A 21,172-nucleotide genomic window follows, 5' to 3' on the forward strand; every position below is an offset into this window, starting at 1 on the left:
GCCTTCCGGAAGTCAAGAAAAATAGCATCTACCTGGGAGCCTGTATCTAATATTTTCTGGGTCTCATGAACAAATAAAGCGAGTTGGGTTTCACACGATCGCTGTTTCCGGAATCCATGTTGATTCCTACATAGTAGATTCTGAGTTTCCAAAAACGACATGATACTCGAGCAAAACACATGCTCTAAAATTCTACAACAGATCGACGTCAGAGATATAGGTCTATAGGTTTGCGCATCTGCTCGACGACCCTTCTTGAAGACTGGGACTACCTGTGCTCTTTTCCAATCATTTGGAACCTTCTGTTCCTCTAGAGACTTGCGGTACACGGCTGTTAGAAGGGGGCAAGTTCTTTCGCGTACTCTGTGTAGACTCGAATTGGTATCCCGTCAGGTCCAGTGGACTTTCCTCTGTTGAGTGATTCCAGTTGCTTTTCTATTCCTTGGACACTTATTTCGATGTCAGCCATTTTTTCGTTGGTGCGAGGATTTAGAGAAGGAACTGCAGTGCGGTCTTCCTCTGTGAAACAGCTTTGGAAAAAGGTGTTTAGTATTTCAGCTTTACGCGTGTCATCCTCTGTTTCAATGCCATCATCATCCCGGAGTGTCTGGACATGATGTTTCGAGCCACTTACTGATTTAACGTAAGACCAGAACTTCCTAGGATTTTCTGTCAAGTCGGTACCTAGTATTTTACTTTCGAATTCACTGAACGCTTCACGCATAGCTCTCCTTACGCTAACTTTGACATCGTTTAGCTTCTGTTTGTCTGAGAGGTTTTGGCTGCGTTTAAACTTGGAGTGAAGCTCTCTTTGCTTTCGCAGTAGTTTCCTAACTTTGTTGTTGTACCACGGTGGGTTTTTCCCGTCCCTCACAGTTTTACTCGGCACGTACATGTCTAAAACACATTTTACGATTGCCTTGAACTTTTTCCATAAACACTCAACATTGTCAGTGTCGGAACAGAAATTTTCGTTTTGATCTGTTAGGTAGTCTGAAATCTGCCTTCTATTACTCTTGGTAAACAGATAAACCTTGCTCCCTTTTTTTATATTCCTATTAACTTCCATATTCAGGGATGCTGCAACGGCCTTATGATCACTGTTCTGCGCTTACAGAGTCGAAAAGTTCGGGTCTGTTTATTAGTAGGTCCAAGATGTTATCTCCACGAGTCGGTTCTCTGTTTAATTGCTCGAGGTAATTTTCGGATAGTGCACTCAGTATAAAGTCACTGTCCTTACCACCCGTCCTAAACATCTGAGTGTCCCAGTCTATATCTGGTAAATTGAAATCTTCACCTAAGACTATAACATGCTGAGAAAATTTATGTGAAATGTATTCCAAATTTTCTCTCAGCTGTTCTGCCACTAATGCTGCTGAGGCGGGGGGTCGGTAAAAGGAGCCAATTATTAACCTAGCTCGGTTGTTGAGTGTAACCTCCACCCATAATAATTCACAGGAACTATCCACTTCTACTTCACTACAGGATAAACTACTACTAACAGCGATGAACACTCCACCACCGGTTGCATGCAATCTATCCTTTCTAAACACCGTCTGTGCCTTTGTAAAAATTTCGGCAGAATTTATCTCTGGCTTCAGCCAGCTTTCTGTACCTCTAACGATTTCAGCTTCGGTGCTTTCTATCAGCGCTTGAAGTTCCGGTACTTTACCAACGCAGCTTCGACAGTTTACAATTACAATACCGATTGCTGCTTGGTCCCCGCATGTCCTGACTTTGCCCCGCACCCGTTGAGGCTGTTACCCTTTCTGCGCTTGCCCGAGGCCATCTAACCTAAAAAACCGCCCAGCCCACGCCACACAACCCCTGCTACCCGTGTAGCCGCTTGTTGCGTGTAGTGGACTCCTGACCTATCCAGCGGAACCCGAAACCCCACCACCCTATGGCGCAAGTCGAGGAATCTGCAGCCCACACGGTCGCAGAACCGTCTCAGCCTCTGATTCAGACCCTCCACTCGGCTCTGTACCAAAGGTCCGCAGTCAGTCCTGTCGACGATGCTGCAGATGGTGAGCTCTGCTTTCATCCCGCTAGCGAGACTGGCAGTCTTCACCAAATCAGATAGCCGCCGGAAGCCAGAGAGGATTTCCTCCGATCCATAGCGACACACATCATTGGTGCCGACATGAGCGACCACCTGCAGATGGGTGCACCCTGTACCCTTCATGGCATCCGGAAGGACCCTTTCCACATCTGGAATGACTCCCCCCGGTATGCACACGGAGTGCACTTTGGTTTTCTTCCCCTCCCTTGCTGCCATATCCCTAAGGGGCCCCATTATGCGCCTGACGTTGGAGCTCCCAACTACCAGTAAGCCCACCCTCTGCGACCCCCCGGATCTTGCAGACTGAGGGGCAACCTCTGGAACAGGACAAGCAGCCATGTCAGGCCGAAGATCAGTATCAGCCTGAGACAGAGCCTGAAACCGGTTCGTCAGACAAACTGGAGAGGCCTTCCGTTCAGCCCTCCGGAATGTCTTTCGCCCCCTGCCACACCTTGAGACGACCTCCCACTCTACCACAGGTGAGGGATCAGCCTCAATGCGGGCAGTATCCCGGGCAACCACAGTCGTAGTCCGATCGGGGGATGCGTGGGACGAGCTGGCCGTCCCCGACAAACCCCCATCCGGACCCCCACAGTGATGCCCATTGGCAACAGCCTCAAGCTGTGTGACCGAAGCCAACACTGCCTGAAGCTGGGAGCGAAGGGATGCCAACTCAGCCTGCATCCGAACACAGCAGTTGCAGTTCCTATCCATGCTAAAAACTGTTGTGCAAAGAACGTCTGAACTAATCTACAGAGAGCGCAAACAAAACGACACAAAATTGAAACGGTTATTAAACTACAAGATTGCCTAGTAAATGCAGTAATGCTGCCACTTGTGCACTGCTGACACACTGCTCGGCGGCGGAAGGAGACTACGCGATTTAACACTATTCGAGTACTAAAACGCAATGCTACAACTCTCAAATACTATAATACGCCCGAAATTTATGAATTAAACAATGCAAGTATCAAAAACACGCAAAGAAATTAAGAATTAAACTATGTAACCAATGAGTGAGCTAGGAGTATACGACTTGCTGCTGCAGCTGCTTATCCAACGGCGGCAGGGAGCACACTGACTGTGACCAACCGACACTGGCCGTTCAAAAGTCCCCATGCGTTGGCGTGACGCTGTTGTCGTTCCTATACCCAAACCCGGGAAGGATACACCTTCCTTCTAGTTACCGCCCCATTTCCCTTACAAGCTGTGTCTGTAAGGTGATGGAGCGCATGGTTAATGCTCGGTTAGTCTGGATTCTTGAATCTCGACGGCTACTTACTAATGTCCAATGCGGCTTTCGTCGCCGCCGCTCCGCTGTTCACCACCTTGTGACCTTGTCGACATTCATCATGAACAACTTTTTGCGAAGGCGCCAAACGGTAGCCGTGTTCTTCGACTTGGAGAAGGCTTATGAAACCTGTTGGAGAGGAGGTATCCTCCGCACTATGCACAGGTGGGGCCTACGCGGTCGCCTGCCCCTTTTTGATTCCTTTTTAACGGATCGAAAGTTTAGGGTACGTGTGGGTTCCGTATTGTCCGACGTCCTCCTCCAGGAGAACGGAGTGCCTCAGGGCTCCGTCTTGAGTGTAGCCCTTTTTGCCATCGCGATCAATCCAATTATGGATTGCATTCCACCTCATGTCTCAGGCTCTCTCTTTGTCGATGACTTCGCGATCTACTGCAGTGCCCAGAGAATATGCCTCCTGGAGCGCTGCCTTCAGCGTTGTCTAGACAGCCTCTACACTTGGAGCGTGGCAAATGGCTTCCGGTTCTCTGAAGAAAAGACGGTTTGTATCAACTTTTGGCGATACAAAGCGTTCCTTCCGCCATCCTTACATCTCGGTCCCGTTGTTCTCCCATTCGTGGACACAACTAAGTTTCTAGGGCTCACGTTGGACAGGAAACTGTTGGTCTCCGCATGTCTCTTATTTGGCGGCCCGTTGTACACGTTCCCTTAATGTCCTCAGAGTTCTTAGCGGTTCATCTTGGGGAGCGGATCGCACTGTCCTGCTTCGCTTGTATCGGTCCATAGTCCGATCGAAGCTGGATTATGGGAGCTTAGTCTACTCGTCCGCTCGGCCGTCCCTCTTACGCCGGCTCAACTCCATCCACCATCAGGGGATACGTCTTGCGACCGGAGCCTTCTTCACTAGTCCTGTCGAGAGTCTTTATGCTGAAGCTGCCGAGTTACCATTGGCCTATCGGCGCGACGTACTGCTGTGTCGGTATGCCTGCCGGCTGTCGTCTATGCCCGACCACCCCTCTTACAAGTCCTTCTTCGCCGATTCTCTCGACCGTCAGTACGGGTTGTTGTGTCTGCCCTGCTGCCCCCCAGAGTCCACTTCCGTCGCCTGCTTCGACAATTGGATTTTGCCCTCCCTACCACCTTCAGAGAGGGTGAGAGCCCGACACCACCTTGGCTCCAGGCTCCGGTTCATATTTATCTCGACCTCAGCTCACTCCCGAAGGAGGGTACTCCGGCTGCAGTGTATTGCTCACGGTTTGTCGAACTTCGTGCTCGACTTGCCGGTCACGCCTTTATTTACACCGATTGCTCCGAAACTGACGATGGTGTCGGCTGTGCCTTTGTCGTCGGGGCCGCCACCTTTAAATACCGGCTCCTCGACCAATGTTCCAGCTTTACGGTCGAGCTTTTTGCTCTCCATCAGGCCGTTCAGTATGCCCGCCGCCACCGCCATTCATCATATGTACTCTGCTCTGACTCACTCAGTGCTCTTCAGAGCCTTGGAGCTCCCTGTCCGGTTCATCCCTTGATTCAACGGATACAGCAGTCCCTCCATTCTTTCGCTGATAATGGTGGTTCTGTCAGCTTTCTGTGGGTTCCCGGACATGTAGGAGTGCCTGGGAATGAGGCTGCGGATGCTGCAGCCAAGGCTGCAGTCCTCCTGCCTCAGCCAGCCTCCCATTGTGTCCCGTCATCTGACGTTCGTGGGGATGTATGTAAGAGGCTTGTGTCGTTGTGGTGGGATACTTGGTCATCCCTCCAAGGAAACAAGCTCCGGGCAGTAAAACCGCTCCCAACTGCTTGGACAACATCCTCCCGACCATCTCGGAGCGAGGAGGTCCTTCTGACCAGGTTGCGGATTGGGCATTGCCGGTTTAGCCACCGCTACCTGCTCTCCGGTGACCCAGCCCCGCAGTGCCCTTGTGGTCAGGCATTAACAGTGCGCCATGTTTTATTGTGTCCCCGTTTTAGTCAATTTCGTGTTGTCCTGTCCCTGCCATCTACTTTACCGGATGTTTTAGCTGATGACGCTCGAGCAGCTGCTCGTATTCTGCGTTTTATATCTTTAACTGGCTTGTCCAAAGACATTTAATCTTTTTACTTATTTTGTCTGCATCTTTGTCAGGTCCTTCTGGTGTCCCCTCCATCCCCTTGAGTTTTACCAGATTCCATGTGCTCTAACAGTGACTGGGCGCTAATGACCTCAGCAGTTGAGCGCCCTTAAACCCAACCAAAAAAAAAAAACTTCTCACGCACAGTCCAGTACTAACTCCCAACAAGCCCCTTCTTCCTCGTTCTGTCCCCCACGCGGCGCGCGGGAAGGCTACTCGCCAAAGATACCCGGCGACCAGAGACTCCATTCCGATCTCGATCTTGACGTCGCGGCGAGTACTGAGAGGGCTGGTGCTTTCCAAAGACAAAAAATTTAAATAGCGAGTCGTACCGGCTCAAACCAGTTCGTAGTTCTGGAACAAAATAAGACAAATACTAATTCTAAACAAATCTTGAGATTCACTAAAATTTTAGGACGTGTAAGCAGTGCAACGCTAGGAAACAATTGAACTACGTGCCGTACTAATGAACATAAAAAACATCTAAACATAGTGAAATGGTTCAAATGGCTCTGAGAACTATGGGACTCAACTGCTGTGGTCATAAGTCCCCTAGAACTTAGAACTACTTAAACCTAACTAACCTAAGGACAGCACACAACACCCAGCCATCACGAGGCAGAGAGAATCCCTGACCCCGGCGTCAATCGAACCCGGGAACCCGGGCGTGGGAAGCGAGGACGCTACCGCACGACCACGAGATGCGGGCCATCGTGAAAACAATGCAGTTTCCATGTGTAACTATAGGTATTTTATTACAGCATTTACTTTACTAAACACTTTGTACTCCAGAAGTAATAAATGCCAACACAAATACATGTATTCCTCAAGGACATGTTCGTACATAGATAAACAGCTTTCTTCAAACAGATGATCCCACCTGCGAAGAATAGAGTGAAACGGAAACAGCTGATGCGCGCAAAGAACACGGTGTAAAATATATGCTACATTCACGCACAGCAGTGTAGTACATTTCCTATCTTAGAAAAATAGAAAAGTGGATGTAGCATATGTGCTAACCGAGAACTGAGAGGGGTAAACACCGCAAAGACTGATTAGTAATGCTACACCCCAATTTTACTTCCTTTCCTGCTGTTGAAGCTTTTTCTTCTCCCAACAGGTGTTGATAGACCATTCACGATGGAATCCCCTCGCATTAGTATAAGTTACAAAAGAATGTTACCATATTCACAGTAACAAACATTTGCAGTCGTATCATGTAATTGTAATCTGTGGACAACTGTAATAGTGAATGAAATTATTACGAATATATTGCCTGGTTAATGTTTTCTACTTGCAGGTAAACATCGCTGGCGTTCACTTCAGCCACGAAGCAGCATTGCAGGCAATGGCTTCCGGGTGGAGCAGGGATCCAACTGAAGATCAGCAGCGATATTACGAACTGTTGGAGGACGTCTATGCATATGAAACAAACACCAGCAGGGGACTGCTGATACTGCGCAGAAAAGTGGGTTACGCCATGTATGGTGTACCAGACGAAGACTCGAACTGTGATAACGCCCACACTGGATATAGTGAGAGGAAGTACAAAAACATAAAGGCTGTTGTCGACTTAATAATGAAAGTAAACAAGGACAAGACGAAAGAGAGAGATCAGCTTGATATGGCCATTATATTTGTTTTCGTGGAACACGAGAAGCAGCTGCTGCAGTTTCCTGTATTTAGAATACTGCTAACGGACATCAAGTGGAAATTCGTAGATAAGAACTGCCGCGTTTATTGCACATGGAAGGCGTTCTTGAATTGTAATGAACTACCGGAAGGAAAATTTTGCTGGCCCCTCAACGGCATCTACAGTGGTGACTCCGAAGACAAAGTAGTGCTTGGATGGGGCGTAACACCTGCAGCACAACGCGGCAAGAAGGTAAGCATACTGCTTTACTGTTTCTCCTTCACTTCTACGGTCATCATAATTGTCTTAATACTGCTAGATTAATCTGCTGTTAGTAACTAAAAGAAGAAATCATGACCCTATATATGCATGTGTGTAAGTGTACCTTGCTTTAGTTTGTAACGCTCATCGCTTGCATCTCACCACCTATTGAAACCCAGGTGCCCAGAAATGCTCTCCAGGTCGACAATTTAAACTGTGGTGATATCGCTGCAATTAAAGTTAGCACTCGCCAAATTAAATGAAACGCGCAATTGTTACCGCAGACAATGCATCCGATGCATTGTACTATCACCGACCAGTTCTCTACTAGAGAAAGCAGCGGATATGCATTTCCCTTTTCGGAGCCCGGTCGAGGCAGATTAACTTACTCTGCAAAGAATCCAAACTCCACAATATTTGAGAAACTAGCAGACTTGGTGCACAAATGGATTCACGGCAAGTGCGAAATTGCAGTGGCCAGATGCATAAATCATTTTCCCCTGAAGAGTAGAAAATAGCGGGTCACCCATATGTGAGTAGCGCATTCTTTTGTTGCGATATCAGTAGCGGTATTTCCTCCCTCAAAACATTCTGTTACCGAAATGCCGGTGTGAGCACACTACTTGATTAGATCGGTGGACCTGCTGAGCGGCATATCGCTTCTCGAGACTTAGATGCTTAACAAAAGTTATGCAACAGGTCTGATCAACGCTGTTAATGGAAAAGGGTGGCCCTAGCTTTGAATTTCAGGTAAAGATACTCCCGTGATCTACTCTTAACTTCCTGCAAGGGTTTTACTTATTAGAAATAAAGTGTCATTAGAACAGTGATGCATTTTCCATCAATCGTGGTAATGTGTATTGGCTTAGTTTACCTGGGCTGCAAGGTGATAGTCAATCAGGCGTTCGTAGTGAACTCTGGCTTCATACTGTGATACATGAGGTCCTCAGCTGTGTGCTTAAGTAATACTTCTCAAACTTCTCTCTGTCCAACACCAGCATCTCATTAGTTTAATGTAGCTTCCGACAAAATAATAAATTAGTACGTTGCACCCAAGCCTTCCTCTGCCAGCTTGTAGGTATAGGGTAAGGTTTGAGTGTGTCTGCCACTAGCTTCGAATCGAATTGTGAAACTTTTTCGCAACAGGATAACACCAGTTGTACAGCGTCGTCAATTTTTGAGCTACATTGCGATTTTAGGCAGTCTTTATGTAGCTCTATTCATATAGTTCTGTAATGAGGTCGGACCTTTATTACTAATTACGTAATTAGGACGAATCTTCACTTTCCCAACCAAGATAAATAAAATAACCTTCCTCTTCGGCATCTGGGCAGTTTACATGTATTGGATGTGCAGTTCGGCTTTTCATCCAGAAGATGAGCATTAGAGTCCCGTAAAGGGCACAATTATTTTTAATTTCCAGCCTGTTCTTGGGTAGGGGGTGGAGTGGGATATCAGCAGAGTTCTGGGACACAGAAATAACCATCAAAATTTAAAATTCCCACCAATAGGGTAGGTGTTGGAGATGGAGGCGAAGGGGGGAAGGTGTGGGGATCCACGAGCTGGCTGAGAGAAACCCCTGACGTCATCTGGCGGTGAGGGGTTAGTTTTGGGTGTGTCCCAGGTTGGGAATTAATTTATCAATTTGATTAATTATGCAATTAAGTTTGATACCATAACTGGGGTCGTACCAACATTACACTACTACTCCCAAGATGCTCCCTTAGGCCTCCTCAGTCACCAGTACTGCCCCGAATCGAGCACGTATGGGCCATTATTGGACAACTCCAACATATCCACAAATAACATTTACCGATCATGTAGTGTTCGACCATATGGAACAGGCATGGAAATACATCCCACAACACAATGACAGCATGTTGGCAAACTTGCATTGAACATTCTGGCAGTTATCCACGTTGCTCATGTAGTAGCGTTTCTAATTTGCAATGGCTTACCTTACAGATCGATAAAGGACCTCAACCGATTTCTAAAATGGTTCAAAGCAAACACCAATAGGAGACAAACTACATTGTTATAGGCAGTGGTATAGTTGGTAAAGTGAATTTAACAACGAAGTGTTTGTGATGCAAATAAACTTCCTGACATTCTGATATATCGTTACTTAGCCGCAAAATGAAACCGTGATTACATACACATGCCAGAAAGACACAATGAGATTACATGCAACTATGCCTGTCCTAGTCAGTGAATTTTGCAGGTATGGTAGGAAACACTTGTTCCACCCTAACAAGCCGATGCTGCTAGATATTCTCCTGCTGAGTGTTGAAAGCTGATATGATCAGCAAGTGAACTCCGTTCCTGGAAGGTGTTTGTGACCGGAGCGGCGTCGGGGTGAAGGCCCCTGTCGGAGGGAAGTCTAGTACTAGAAAGCTGCTACGACGAGGGCACCAACACTCGTCTGCTGTGCTTCACTAGCTCAGACCCCCCCATCGAAAAACTCAGTCGCCAATGAGCACAAAGTTCGCTGGGCGCTAGCCAGTAGTGTCATTGTTTGTTAAATTCTCCGGCTCTGCATTGCGTAAAAGTCATCTTCCACTCGTTCGATCTGCTTGCACAATTCCAAGAATCACGGAGAAGTAAGCTCACGTCAGAGCCTCGTGACTAATGGGCAATTCACGGCCTTCTCCCAAAAAAAAAAATTTTTAGACAGTCGTCAATGACCTCCACTGAACTTTTACAACGCCAGAGTCGTAGCTTTTGCGACTGTGCTATGGGAAAGCTTTACTTCATTCTATTTACCTACAGCGAACTTGTCGGCCAACGCACAATGTCTTTCGCCAAAAGCGTACTGCCAGAACACACACATCGTAAGACTGTTATTGTGGGAGACATGCCTCCAAGTCTTTTTTTTCCTAGCGTATTCTCTGCGTTTTCATGTTCATTGCTTTCCAAATTTCTCGAAAGAAGGCTGGATCATCCGCCAACACTGCGCTCGGGGGACAGTGCAATTCTAACAAGGGAACCTCGCCATCGCACCCCCCTCAGATTTAGTTATAAGTTGGCACAGTGGGTAGGGCTTGAAAAACTGAACACAGATCAATCAATAAAACAGGGAGAAGTTTTGTGGAACTATGAAAAAAATAAGCAAAATAGACAAACTGAGTAGTCCACGCGCAACATAGGCAACATCAAGGATAGTGTAGCCACAAGGTCGCATAATATTTACTTATAGTGATTCACAATCAATTTTTGAAGGGGTGGAATCATGTGATTTGAGCCCACAAATGAAATGCCGGCACGGTAGCTCAGCGTGTTCGGTCAGAGGGCTGCGTGCTCTCTGTAATAAAAAAACTGAGTCAAAGAATGAAAGATGAACTAGAACGGATGTCTTGTGACGTCCGCCCAGACCAAACGCAACGAACAATATCGAACAAAATGAATTAAAAAAAAAGTCGATGTGGTCCCGTGGTTAGCGTGAGTAGCTGTCAAACAAGAGGTCCTTGGTTCAAGTCTTCCCTCGAGTGAAAAGTTTAATTTTTTATTTTCAGACAATTACTATCTGTCCGTCATCACTTTTGGCAGTGATTATGACATCCACAAGAAAACCTAAATCGGGCAAGGTAGAAAAATCTTTTTACCCATTCGCTAAGTGTAAAAGTCAGGTGCGTCGACAACATATTCCTGTCATGTGATGGACATGCCGTCACCAGTACCGTATAGAATATATCATACGTGTTTTCCTGTGGAGGAATTGGTGGACCTATGACCTTGCGATCAAATGTTTTGGGTTCCCATTGGAGAGGCACGTCCTTTCGGCTACTAATGGCACGGTTTTGCGGTGCGGTCCCAAAACATATACTAAACTTACTACAGTGAACAGAGACGTCAATGAATGAACGGACAGATCATAACTTTGCGAAAATAAAGAATGTAAACTTTTCACCAGAGGGAAGACTTGAACCAAGGACCTCTCATTCCGCAGCTACTCGCTCTAACCACGGGCCACTGCGAGCTTGTGCCTACACTATCCATGATGTTGCCTATGTTGCGCGTGGACTACTCAGTTTGTATATTTTTCTTATTTTTTTCATAGTTCCACACAACTTCATGTTTTCTTGATTGATCTGTGTTCAGTTTTTCAAGCCCTATCTACTGTGCCAACTTACAACTAAATCTGAGGGGGGGGTGCGATGGGGAGGTTCCCTTGTAAGTTCGTTGGGTGGCCAGAACGGCGTCCGCTGTCGCCCTGCCTGTAAAGTTGTCCCAAGGCTCCACTGGTGGGGGAGGGGGGGGGCGGGGGCGGCACCACTGTAGTCAGTGCCAGTCACTGGCCCCTCGAGTCCTGTCGTTCGCTATTTACGCCCTCAACTAGTAAACAAGACCACCACGTTAATACTTTCTCAGTTAGCAGAGAGAAAAGAGATGAATAAAGAGGGATTGACCTAGACAATCAGTCTGAGGCCGCGTCACCTGAATCAAAAATGAGTTGATGAACCTACAAATGACTTAAATTGGTGTCAGGCCGGATTTATACATCAGGGAAATGAACTGTCAGGCTGGAAATGACCGGACACTTCTCACATTCAACAACGGGAATATGACCCTATCGGAAGCCCGACGGTTGGCCAGATCGTTCAGACTGAAGAAAGATGATAGTATCTGATTCGCCCCAAGTTATAGAACTGAAACATAGAAAAGCACGGATAGACGTGCTGAAAGTATCTGTTATCGTCTGGGAACTCAAAGTTATAATCCTTGAGCATAGGGAAGTGACCCATCTGTAAAATCCAGTAATTGTAGCACAAACATGGCGGATACGCTTTTGTTTTGCTGTAAGTCTGTTGTGGCCATCCACTCCCAATTCATCATTCTCATTCACTCATTGGGCCCAGATCAGTCATTCTCATTAAGGACCTCCCACGTTCACTATCTCCTGTATCATAGTCAGTCTCCCTCGTCATGTTCCATCACTCCTGTCTCCACTCACTGTCTCTCTCTCTCTCTCTCTCTCTCTCTCTCTCTCTCTCTCTCTCTCTCTGTCTCTCTCTCTCTCTCTCTCCTCTCCTCTCTTACTGCTGCCTCATTCATTCATTCCCACTGTTCCTGTCTCTTCTGTCACTACTCCTCTCTATCTCGTTGTCACGGTCATAGATTCTCTCTCTAAATGGCTCTCACCCATTGTCACTTCATCCTTTATTCCTGTCCCACTGCCACTATCTCCTCCTCTCTCAGTATAAAAATTGCGATTCTGTTTGCAAGCCTAAATTTTTGGGAAGAATTTTAAAGTTGCTGAGGAATGAGGCAGCTGGTACCACAGTTTCCAGTCTCTTTTAAACAAAAGCGTATCCGCCATGTTTGTGCTACAATTACTGGATTTTACAGATGGGTCACTTCCCTATGCTCAAGGATTATAACTTGGAGTTCCCAGACGATAACTGAGATACTTTCAGCACATCTCTCCGTGCTACGTCGCTTTATAAACTAAGATTCCGGCTCACACCGGATTGTACGTGCATATTTTACGTGTACAAGTACAGTTACGTCGGACGTCTGTATCTCGGAAACAGGTAAAAATATAAAGAAAACAGTCGACATTGTCCCAGATTCGGATCTTCGGAATAAATCGTAAAAATTTGTCATTTGCTGTACAAAACCTACTTGGCTTTGATACATAAAAGCCATGTTTTTGGCTTAAAAATGGATGATGCTATTTCTAGATAAGACTAGAGACCGTTAAAAAAGGAGAAATTTACTATGGTCAGGTTCTTAGATGTCCACAGCTAACGGCGAAAATACGCTGAATAAATTATTTTCGTGTTTTCTCAGGAACCACCCAGAAACTAACCTGTGCCTCCGTAAGCCACTTAGGGTGCATTGTAGAGCACATATAATGTAAAAAGTACCAACCAATTTTCTCTTTTTCTTGGCTGGAGGAAGTAATAATCGAAAGTACCATGGGACAGTTCCAGTAAAACGTTACTTCTGTTTGTACAAAAATTGTCCCAACCAAAAAGGCTACCCAAAACACTTCACCCTTCCTTCCTTTCCTTTATAGAACCAGAGGTACGATCTCCGGAAAAATTCTAGGAACATATTGGTAGAGCATGCTGTTGCTTGTGTATCCACTAAGTGTGCCATCAGCCCGTAATACTTCAAAGGTAGAGCGCGGCAATGTTAATCTCTAACAGATAAACAGATGAACGTTCAGTTACATGGCCATCAAAAATAGGTTAGCTTTATATACATACCAGTTCTTAACACTCATCTAACAAACTGATAACATCGGTGCAAAGCATGTAACTCACAATGAGCTCTTCTTTACTCATGATTCCAATGTATCAAACACAAGCAAGGACATGTAACGCATACAGAAATCATTTACCTTCTGCTCTCATTTGCAATTCACTAGTTGAGACTGTAGACACTTCTGTCAAATTTAAATTAATGTTACTCCTACTTACTTCACATAGTGTCCCCCCCCCAGGGGGTCCACAACTCTTTTGTGTATACGTGCATAGCGAGCACGGGACACCGAGCTAATGTGGCCTTCCTTCCTTTCCGGGCTGCATACCTTCCCTTTCCGCATCCTTCCCCATCCCGCATCTTCGCCCCTCCTCCCCTCACCTCTGGCTCTTTGCTTCCCTTTCTCCCCATCTGGGAGTATGGTTTGTGCCTACGTCTGGAGACGGACGCTCGTAAATGTACTGCATTCTTCGCCTTCCTTGCTTTTATGTCTTCTTCCTTCCTTTGTCCTTCTCTTTTCCTTACCTCTTCTGTTTACCCTTTTCTCCGCTGCGGCGTTTGAGACCTCTCTTCTTTCCTTTCCCTTTCTCTTTCTTCCTCCCTGTGCGTGTCTGAAGGCCGACCCACGCCTTTTGTGCGTAGCTGGTGACGGGGTAACGCGTAATTCCCCGCCCCGGGTAGACAGGTAGGACACGTACGTACCCCCTGGTAACGGCCAGGCCCAGGTAGGGGTGATTAGCCGAGCTGATACCTTCCGAAAGTGCCGATTGGTCCCTCCGTCCGTTTGTCGGGAGGTGTGAACAATCACCTAAGGCGGGAGTGCCCTCAGAGAAGGCCCCCACAAGGGGGGAGCGCGCCATCGGAGACGCCGGTAATCATGGGGGATTCTTCCGCAATGGTTTCCTCACCTTCCACTATGTGTGCTCACAAACGTAAGTATACTGAGTCTCAGCCACAGACGGTTCTTCCATCGTTGCCACAGTTCCTTGTTGTTTCTCGGTCTGACGAAGGTCATGACTTCTCCACAGTCATTATTCAGAAAGGTGTCGACGCAATTGCAGGTCCTGTAAAGTCTTGTTCCAGATTACGGAATGGCACCCTGTTGTTATAAACACACAGTGCCCTCCAGGCACAAAAATTGCTGCGTACTTCTCTGCTCCACACCTTCCCTATCCGGGTGGAACCGCACCGTACCTTAAATTCCTCGCGTGGAGTCGTTTATACACGCTCCCTCGATGGATTGTCTGACGAAGAAATTCAGCACTACCTGTCTGACCATGGCGTAACGGCTGTTCATAGAGATATGAAAAGGATTGACACGAACATCAGTCCAACCCGCACTGTCTTCTTGACATTTGACAAAGTTCAACTCCCATCGAAAATCAAAGCAGGCTATGAGATAATTTCCGTTCGCCCTTACGTCCCCAATCCTACGCGTTGCTATCGATGTCAGCGGTTCAATCACACCAGCCAGTCCTGTTCCAATACGGCCAAATGTGTTACGTGTGGCAAGGATGCCCATGAGGGTGCTTGTCCACCTCTATCCCCTCGCTGCATCAACTGTAGGGGTGACCACCCTGCTTCCTCTCGAGATTGCCCCGATTTTAAGGACGAAAAGCTCATTCAGGAAATAAGAGTGAAGGAAAAGGTGTCGACCTTTGCTGCTCGAAAGTTATTCGCCAGTCGACAGCCCACTGTGCCTCAGACAGGAAAATACAGCACTGTCCTTGCTTCTCCTCGGCCAACAAAGGAGGCGGCCACGCAGACTTGCGACCTCACCTTTAGTACCACAGTCGTCCGATCGGCCAGCGCAAAGATCGCCAGTTCGGCCTCACCACTTTCGCCTGCCCACTCTACGCTCACTCTTCGTCAGGTTCTGCTAAATCTCGAGCCCAAAAGTCAGACGCCAAGTCTTCGAAAAAAGAGCATACTCGTGAAGAGTTTTTACGTACCGCAACTTCACAACCATCGGTTCCTCCTTCATCTAAACATCATACTTCAAAGAAGGCTACAAAGAAACCCAGTTCCTCTCCTTCTCCGCCAAGGCATGTCCCATCTACAGCACCGCCTGGCGGAAATCGCCCTCGGCCGTCTTCTGTGTCGCCGAGGCGCACTGCTGGTGGCCGGTCAACCGGCCGATCGCTGGTGGCAGGGGCTGGTCCTGACCAACCTATGGATCAGGATCTTGTGCCTTCGGCTGAATGCCATTCCATGCTGTCGGTCGCAAGCTCTGAGCAGTCGTTGAGTTGACAGCACCCTTGGTCACATTCCTCCATTTTCTGTTCACCCTATGTCCATTATCCACTGGAATATCCGCGGCATTCGAGCCAATCGGGATGAATTGTCGGTCCTCTTACGATCCTACTCGCTGGTCATCTTCTGTCTTCAGGAAACAAAGCTGCGTCCCCATGACCGCTTTGTTCTCCCTCAATTTCAGTCCGTCCGATATGACCTCCCCTCTGTTGAAGGCACTCCAGCCCATGGAGGACTCATGATTCTTCTCCATGATACTCTCCATTATCACTCAATCCCCTTAAACAGTTCCATCCAAGCTGTCGCCGTCCGTCTTTCCCTTTCTGGATACACGTTCTCTCTTTGTACTATATACATTCCATCATCCACGCCATTGGCACGAGCTGATCTCCATCTTATTGGTCAGCTTCCACCCCCCTATTTGCTGGTTGGGGACTTCAATGCCCACCACCCGCTTTGGGGATCTCCAAATCCTTGTCCACGTGGCTCTCTATTGCTAGACGTCTTCCACCAAGCGGATCTAGTTTGCCTCAACACTGGGGTCCCCACATTTTTGTCTGCCTCCACGACACATTTATCTCATTTGGACCTTGCGGTCGGTACTGTTCCGCTAGCTCGGCGCTACGAATGGTTCGCCCTTGATGATACAGTCGATTGACCACTTTCCATGTGTCCTTAGACTGCAGCCTCCACTGCCATATATGCGCTCGCGACGCTGGAAATTTGCCCAAGCCGATTGGACACTTTTTTCGTCTCTAGCGACATTCGATGACCGTCGCTTTCCCAGCGTCGACGATGAGGTCACACATATTACCGACGTTATTCTTACAGCTGCGGGACGTTCAATACCACGCACCTCCGAATTGCCCCGGCGCCCCCCAGTTCCTTGGTGGAACGAGGCATGCCGTGACGCAATACGTAAGCGGCGACGTGCTCTTCGCATTTTCCGTCACCAACCTACTTTCGCCAACTGTATCCGCTATAAGCAGCTCCGTGCGCGATGCCGTCGCGTCATCCGCGATAGCAAGAAGGCAAGCTGGAAATTCTTTATTAGCTCATTTAACACCTTCACTCCCTCCTCGGAAGTTTGGAGTCGGCTTCGACGGTTCTCAGGCGCGCCTAGTTTCTCCCCGGTCTCTGGGCTCACTGTCGCGCATGATACCTTAGTGGACCCCGTCGCAATTTCTAACTCGTTGGGTCAGCACTTCGCTGAGATTTCGAGCTCTTCAAATTACCCGCCAGCGTTTCTCCCGAAGAAACGTGCAGCATAAGTGCGACATCTTGCTTTGTCCTCTCCAAATCACGAAAGCTACAATACTGTTTTCTCCATGCGGGAACTCCAACATGCCCTCTCTTCTTCCCGCTCCTCCGCCCCAGGACCGGATGGTATCCATGTCCAAATGTTGCTGCATTTATCAACCCATAGTCTGTGTTACCTCCTTAGCCTTTATAATCGAATTTGGACCGACAGTACCTTTCCCCGACGGTGGCGGGAAGCTGTTGTCGTTCCCGTTCCGAAACCTGGAAAGGACAAACATCTCCCCTCTAGCTATCGCCCCATTTCTCTCACGGGTAGTGTCTGTAAGGTTTTGGAGCGTATGGTGAATTACCGTTTAGCTTGGTGGCTGGAATCCCGCAGTCTTTTAACACCAGCCCAATGCGGATTTCGGAAGCATCGTTCTGCAGTTGACAACTTGTTGCTCTCTCCACTTATATCATGAACAATTTTCTCCGATAACGCCAAACGGTAGCAATATTTTTTGATCTGGAGAGAGCATACGATACCTGTTGGAGGACAGGCATACTCCGCACACTGTTCTCTTGGGGCTTTCGAGGCCGGCTGCCCCTTTTTCTTCGCGAATTTATGGCAGAGCGCACTTTCAGGGTGCGGGTGAACACTACTCTCTCTCTCCCGTACTTTCTCCCAAGAAAACGGGGTACCCCAGGGATCCGTGCTGAGTGTTGTACTGTTTGCCATTGCCATAAATCCAATTATGGATTGTCTCCTTCCTGATGTGTCGGGCTCCCTCTTTGTGGACGATTTTGCGATCTACTACAGCTGTCAACGGACCAGCCTTCTTGAACGACGTCTTCAAGGATGTCTCGATCGCCTCCACTCGTGGAGCATCGAAACCGGCTTCCGTTTCTCACCCAGTAAGACCGTTTGTGTAAATTTCCGCCCTCCTTACATCTCGGTCCCGTCAACCTTACGTTTTCAGACGTCGCTAAATTCTTGGGTCTTATGTTTGACAGAAAACTGTGCTGGTCCTCCCACGTATCCTATCTTTCGGCTCGCTGTCTGCGATCCCTCAACACCCTCCGTGTCCTGAATGGTACCTCCTGGGGAGCGGACCGAGTGGTACTTCTCCGCCTGTATCGCGCCTTAGTGCGCTCGAAATTGGATTATGGAAGCATAGTCTACTCCTCTGCTCGGCCGTCTATTCTTCGGCGTCTCGACTCTATCCACCACCGTGGATTACGTTTAGTGTCTGGAGCATTTTACACTAGCCCTGTGGAAAACCTTTATGCTGAGACTGCTGAACCTCCGCTGTCCAATCGGCGAGCAGTCCTCCTGAGTCGTTATGCTAGCCATGTTTTCCATGCCTGCTAATCCAGCCCATGACCTTTTTTTTCGACGCCTCCTTTGATGTAGGGTATGCAGGCCGCTTCTCCTCCCTACTACCCCCGGGAGTCCGCTTCCGTCAACTGCTCCATTCTCTTTCCTTCCGCTTTCCTAAAACCTTCTTGACAACTTGGGGTACAGCACCGCCTTGGCTCCGTCCCCGGATTTGCCTGCTCCGTGACCTTTGTCAATTTCCCAAGGATGGTACCCCTACACTTGTTTATCGTCGGGCATTTGCTGCTCTATGTGCACAAATGACGGACGCCACATTTATTTACACCGACGGCTCGAAAACATAGTTAGGTGTAGGGAGTGCCTATATTGTTGGCGACACCCCAAATCGCTTTCGGCTTCCCGACCAGTGTTCGGTTTATACTGCGGAGCTTTACGCTGTTCTCCAGGCTGTCCACTACATCCGCCGCCATCAGCTGATACAGTACGTTATCTGCTCCGATTCTCTCAGCTATCTCCTCAGTCTCCAAGCTCTTTACCCTGTGCACCCTCTGGTCCACCGGATTCAGGACTGTCTGCGCTTGCTCCACCTGGGGGGCGTCTCGGTGGCGTTCCTCTGGCTCCCGGGACACGCTGGTATCTGTGGGAATGAGGCGGCCGATATAGCGCCCAAGGCTGCAGTCTCTCTTCCTCGGCCAGCTATTCAGTCGCTTCCCTTCACCGATCTACGGAGCGGTTTATGTCGCAAAGTTGCTCATTTATGGCATGCGCATTGGTCGGCACTTCCTCGTAATTGCGGGAAGTGAAAGGCCTTCCTTGCGCTTGGACCTCTTCCTCCCGAACGTGTCGTCGGGAGGAGGTAATTTTAACTAGACTCCAGATAGGGCACTGTCTTTTTAGTCATCGATATCTTTTAAGCGGAGATCCTCCCCCACTCTGTCCCCACTGCTCTCAGCTGTGGACGGTACGACACCTTTTAATTGAATGCCCCTATTTTAATCCGTTACGCTCCCGTCTACAGCTATCGCCTGATCTATCGTCGATTTTAGCAGATGACACGCGCTCAGCCGACCGCGTTCTCCAGTTTATTAGTGACAGTGAAATGACGTCAGTCATTTGAAGCCTTTTTTGGGGAGAAGCACCCCCTTTCTGTAGTGGATTTTTAAGCATTCCTTCTATTTTTAGTTTCTCCAATTTTATGACTTTGTTCCCATTGCTGCTGGTTTTCAATTTCGGTTTCGGCTGGGCGCTAATGACCATAGAAGTTTTGCGCCCTAAAACAAAAAACAAAAAAAAAAAAACAAAATTCAGTGTCGCTCTATAAGGGGCTGACAAATGAAAAGTGTGGTGGATGGAAAAAGTGAACTGTTCGTAATTTAAAAGGTAATAGCCATAATTGTTTACGTCTATACCACTGCGAGAAAGACAGTCAGTGCCTTCATGGAAGAATGGCTGCAGTTGGCTACGTAACAGTAATTATACAGGCGTCCAAAGCAAATTGACAGCCAAGAATATCTTTGAGGGCTGCAAAAGTACGAAATCTCGTGGGGGGAAAGAGGCGTTGTGTAGAGGATATGCAAGGGCTTCCCAACGAAACTTCTACAGGATGGCCGAAAAATTCTTGGCTACATGTGGTCAGGACATGTATAGGATAATGACTGGGTGTTCATAGCGACATCATAGTATATTCTTACGGATTATTCTCAAGTGCAGTAGGGAACGTAATTTTTTTCTGCATCTCAGCCATCAAGGTATGTAAGACGCTGAAGTTGAGTGCGACGATTTTGTGAAACTGCAAATAGTTAACGAAATGTATTGCGCCCCCCCCCCCCACCAAATGTCAGATACGCACAGAAGAGCCAAAGAAACTGGTACACCTGCCTGCTATCGTGTAGGGCCCCAGCGAGCACGAAGTGCCGCAACACGTGGTAGTATCGGGTACACAGGGTATAAAATGGCAGCGCATGGCGGCGCTGTCATTAGAACTCAGATGATTCATGTGAAAACTTTACAGGTGCGCTTATGGCCGCACGACTGGACTTTAGACTTCCAACGTGGAATTATAGTTGCAGATAGAGGCATGGGAAATCGTTAAGGAATTCTATACTCAGATGTACATTGTGAAGAGGGAGCGTTACCCCCACTATGGACAACATAGTGGTCGAAGGCTCTCACTTAATGACAGATAGCAGCGGCGTTTGTGTGGAGTTGTCAGTGGTAACAGACAAGCAACACTGCGTGAAATAACTGCGGAAAGCGATGTGGGACGTGCGACGAATGTTTCCATGGGGACAGTGCGACGTAACGTGGCGTTAATGGGCTATTGTAGCCGACGACCGGCAGACGGGAGTGCCTTTGCTAACAGCACGACATCGCCTGTAGTGCTAGTCTTGGGCCGGTGACCATGACGGTTGGACCCCCGGCTACTGGAAAACCTTGGCCTGCTGAATACAGTTTCGGTAAGAGCTGATGGTAGGGTCCGAGTATGGTGCAGAACAAACGAAGCAAGTCTCAAGTCTTCAAGGCACTGTGCAAGCTGGTGGTGGCTACATAAGTGTTGGCTATGTTTACATGGAATGGACTGTCATCTGGTCCAGCGGAACCTGTCACTGAAATGGTTTTGTTCAGCTAGCTGAAGACCATTTGCAGTCATTCAATGATGGAACTTTTTTGGATGACAGTACGCCATGTCACCAGGCCTCAATGTCGCGATTCATTTGAAGAACATTCTGGACAAGTGGGGCTAATGATTTGGCCACACAGATCTCCCGACTTGTATCGTATCGAACATACAAGGTACACAATCGAGAAGTCAGTTCGT

At 47.9% G+C, this 21,172-nt stretch overlaps 1 protein-coding gene across 1 annotated transcript in view; it reads left to right on the plus strand.

Moving 5' to 3' along the window:
• The window catches only part of LOC126088410 (uncharacterized), a 198,409-nt gene that overhangs the window by 137,676 nt on the left and 39,561 nt on the right, over positions 1 to 21,172 (plus strand). Inside the window, exon 5 of the mRNA XM_049906549.1 lies at positions 6,723 to 7,307. Within this exon, the coding sequence (XP_049762506.1) occupies positions 6,723 to 7,307 (585 nt within the window). The remainder of the gene's footprint in view (positions 1 to 6,722; positions 7,308 to 21,172) is intronic.

Source organism: Schistocerca cancellata, chromosome 6 (assembly GCF_023864275.1).
Source record: "Schistocerca cancellata isolate TAMUIC-IGC-003103 chromosome 6, iqSchCanc2.1, whole genome shotgun sequence".
In the NCBI taxonomy this organism is placed as follows: Eukaryota; Metazoa; Arthropoda; class Insecta; order Orthoptera; family Acrididae; genus Schistocerca; species Schistocerca cancellata.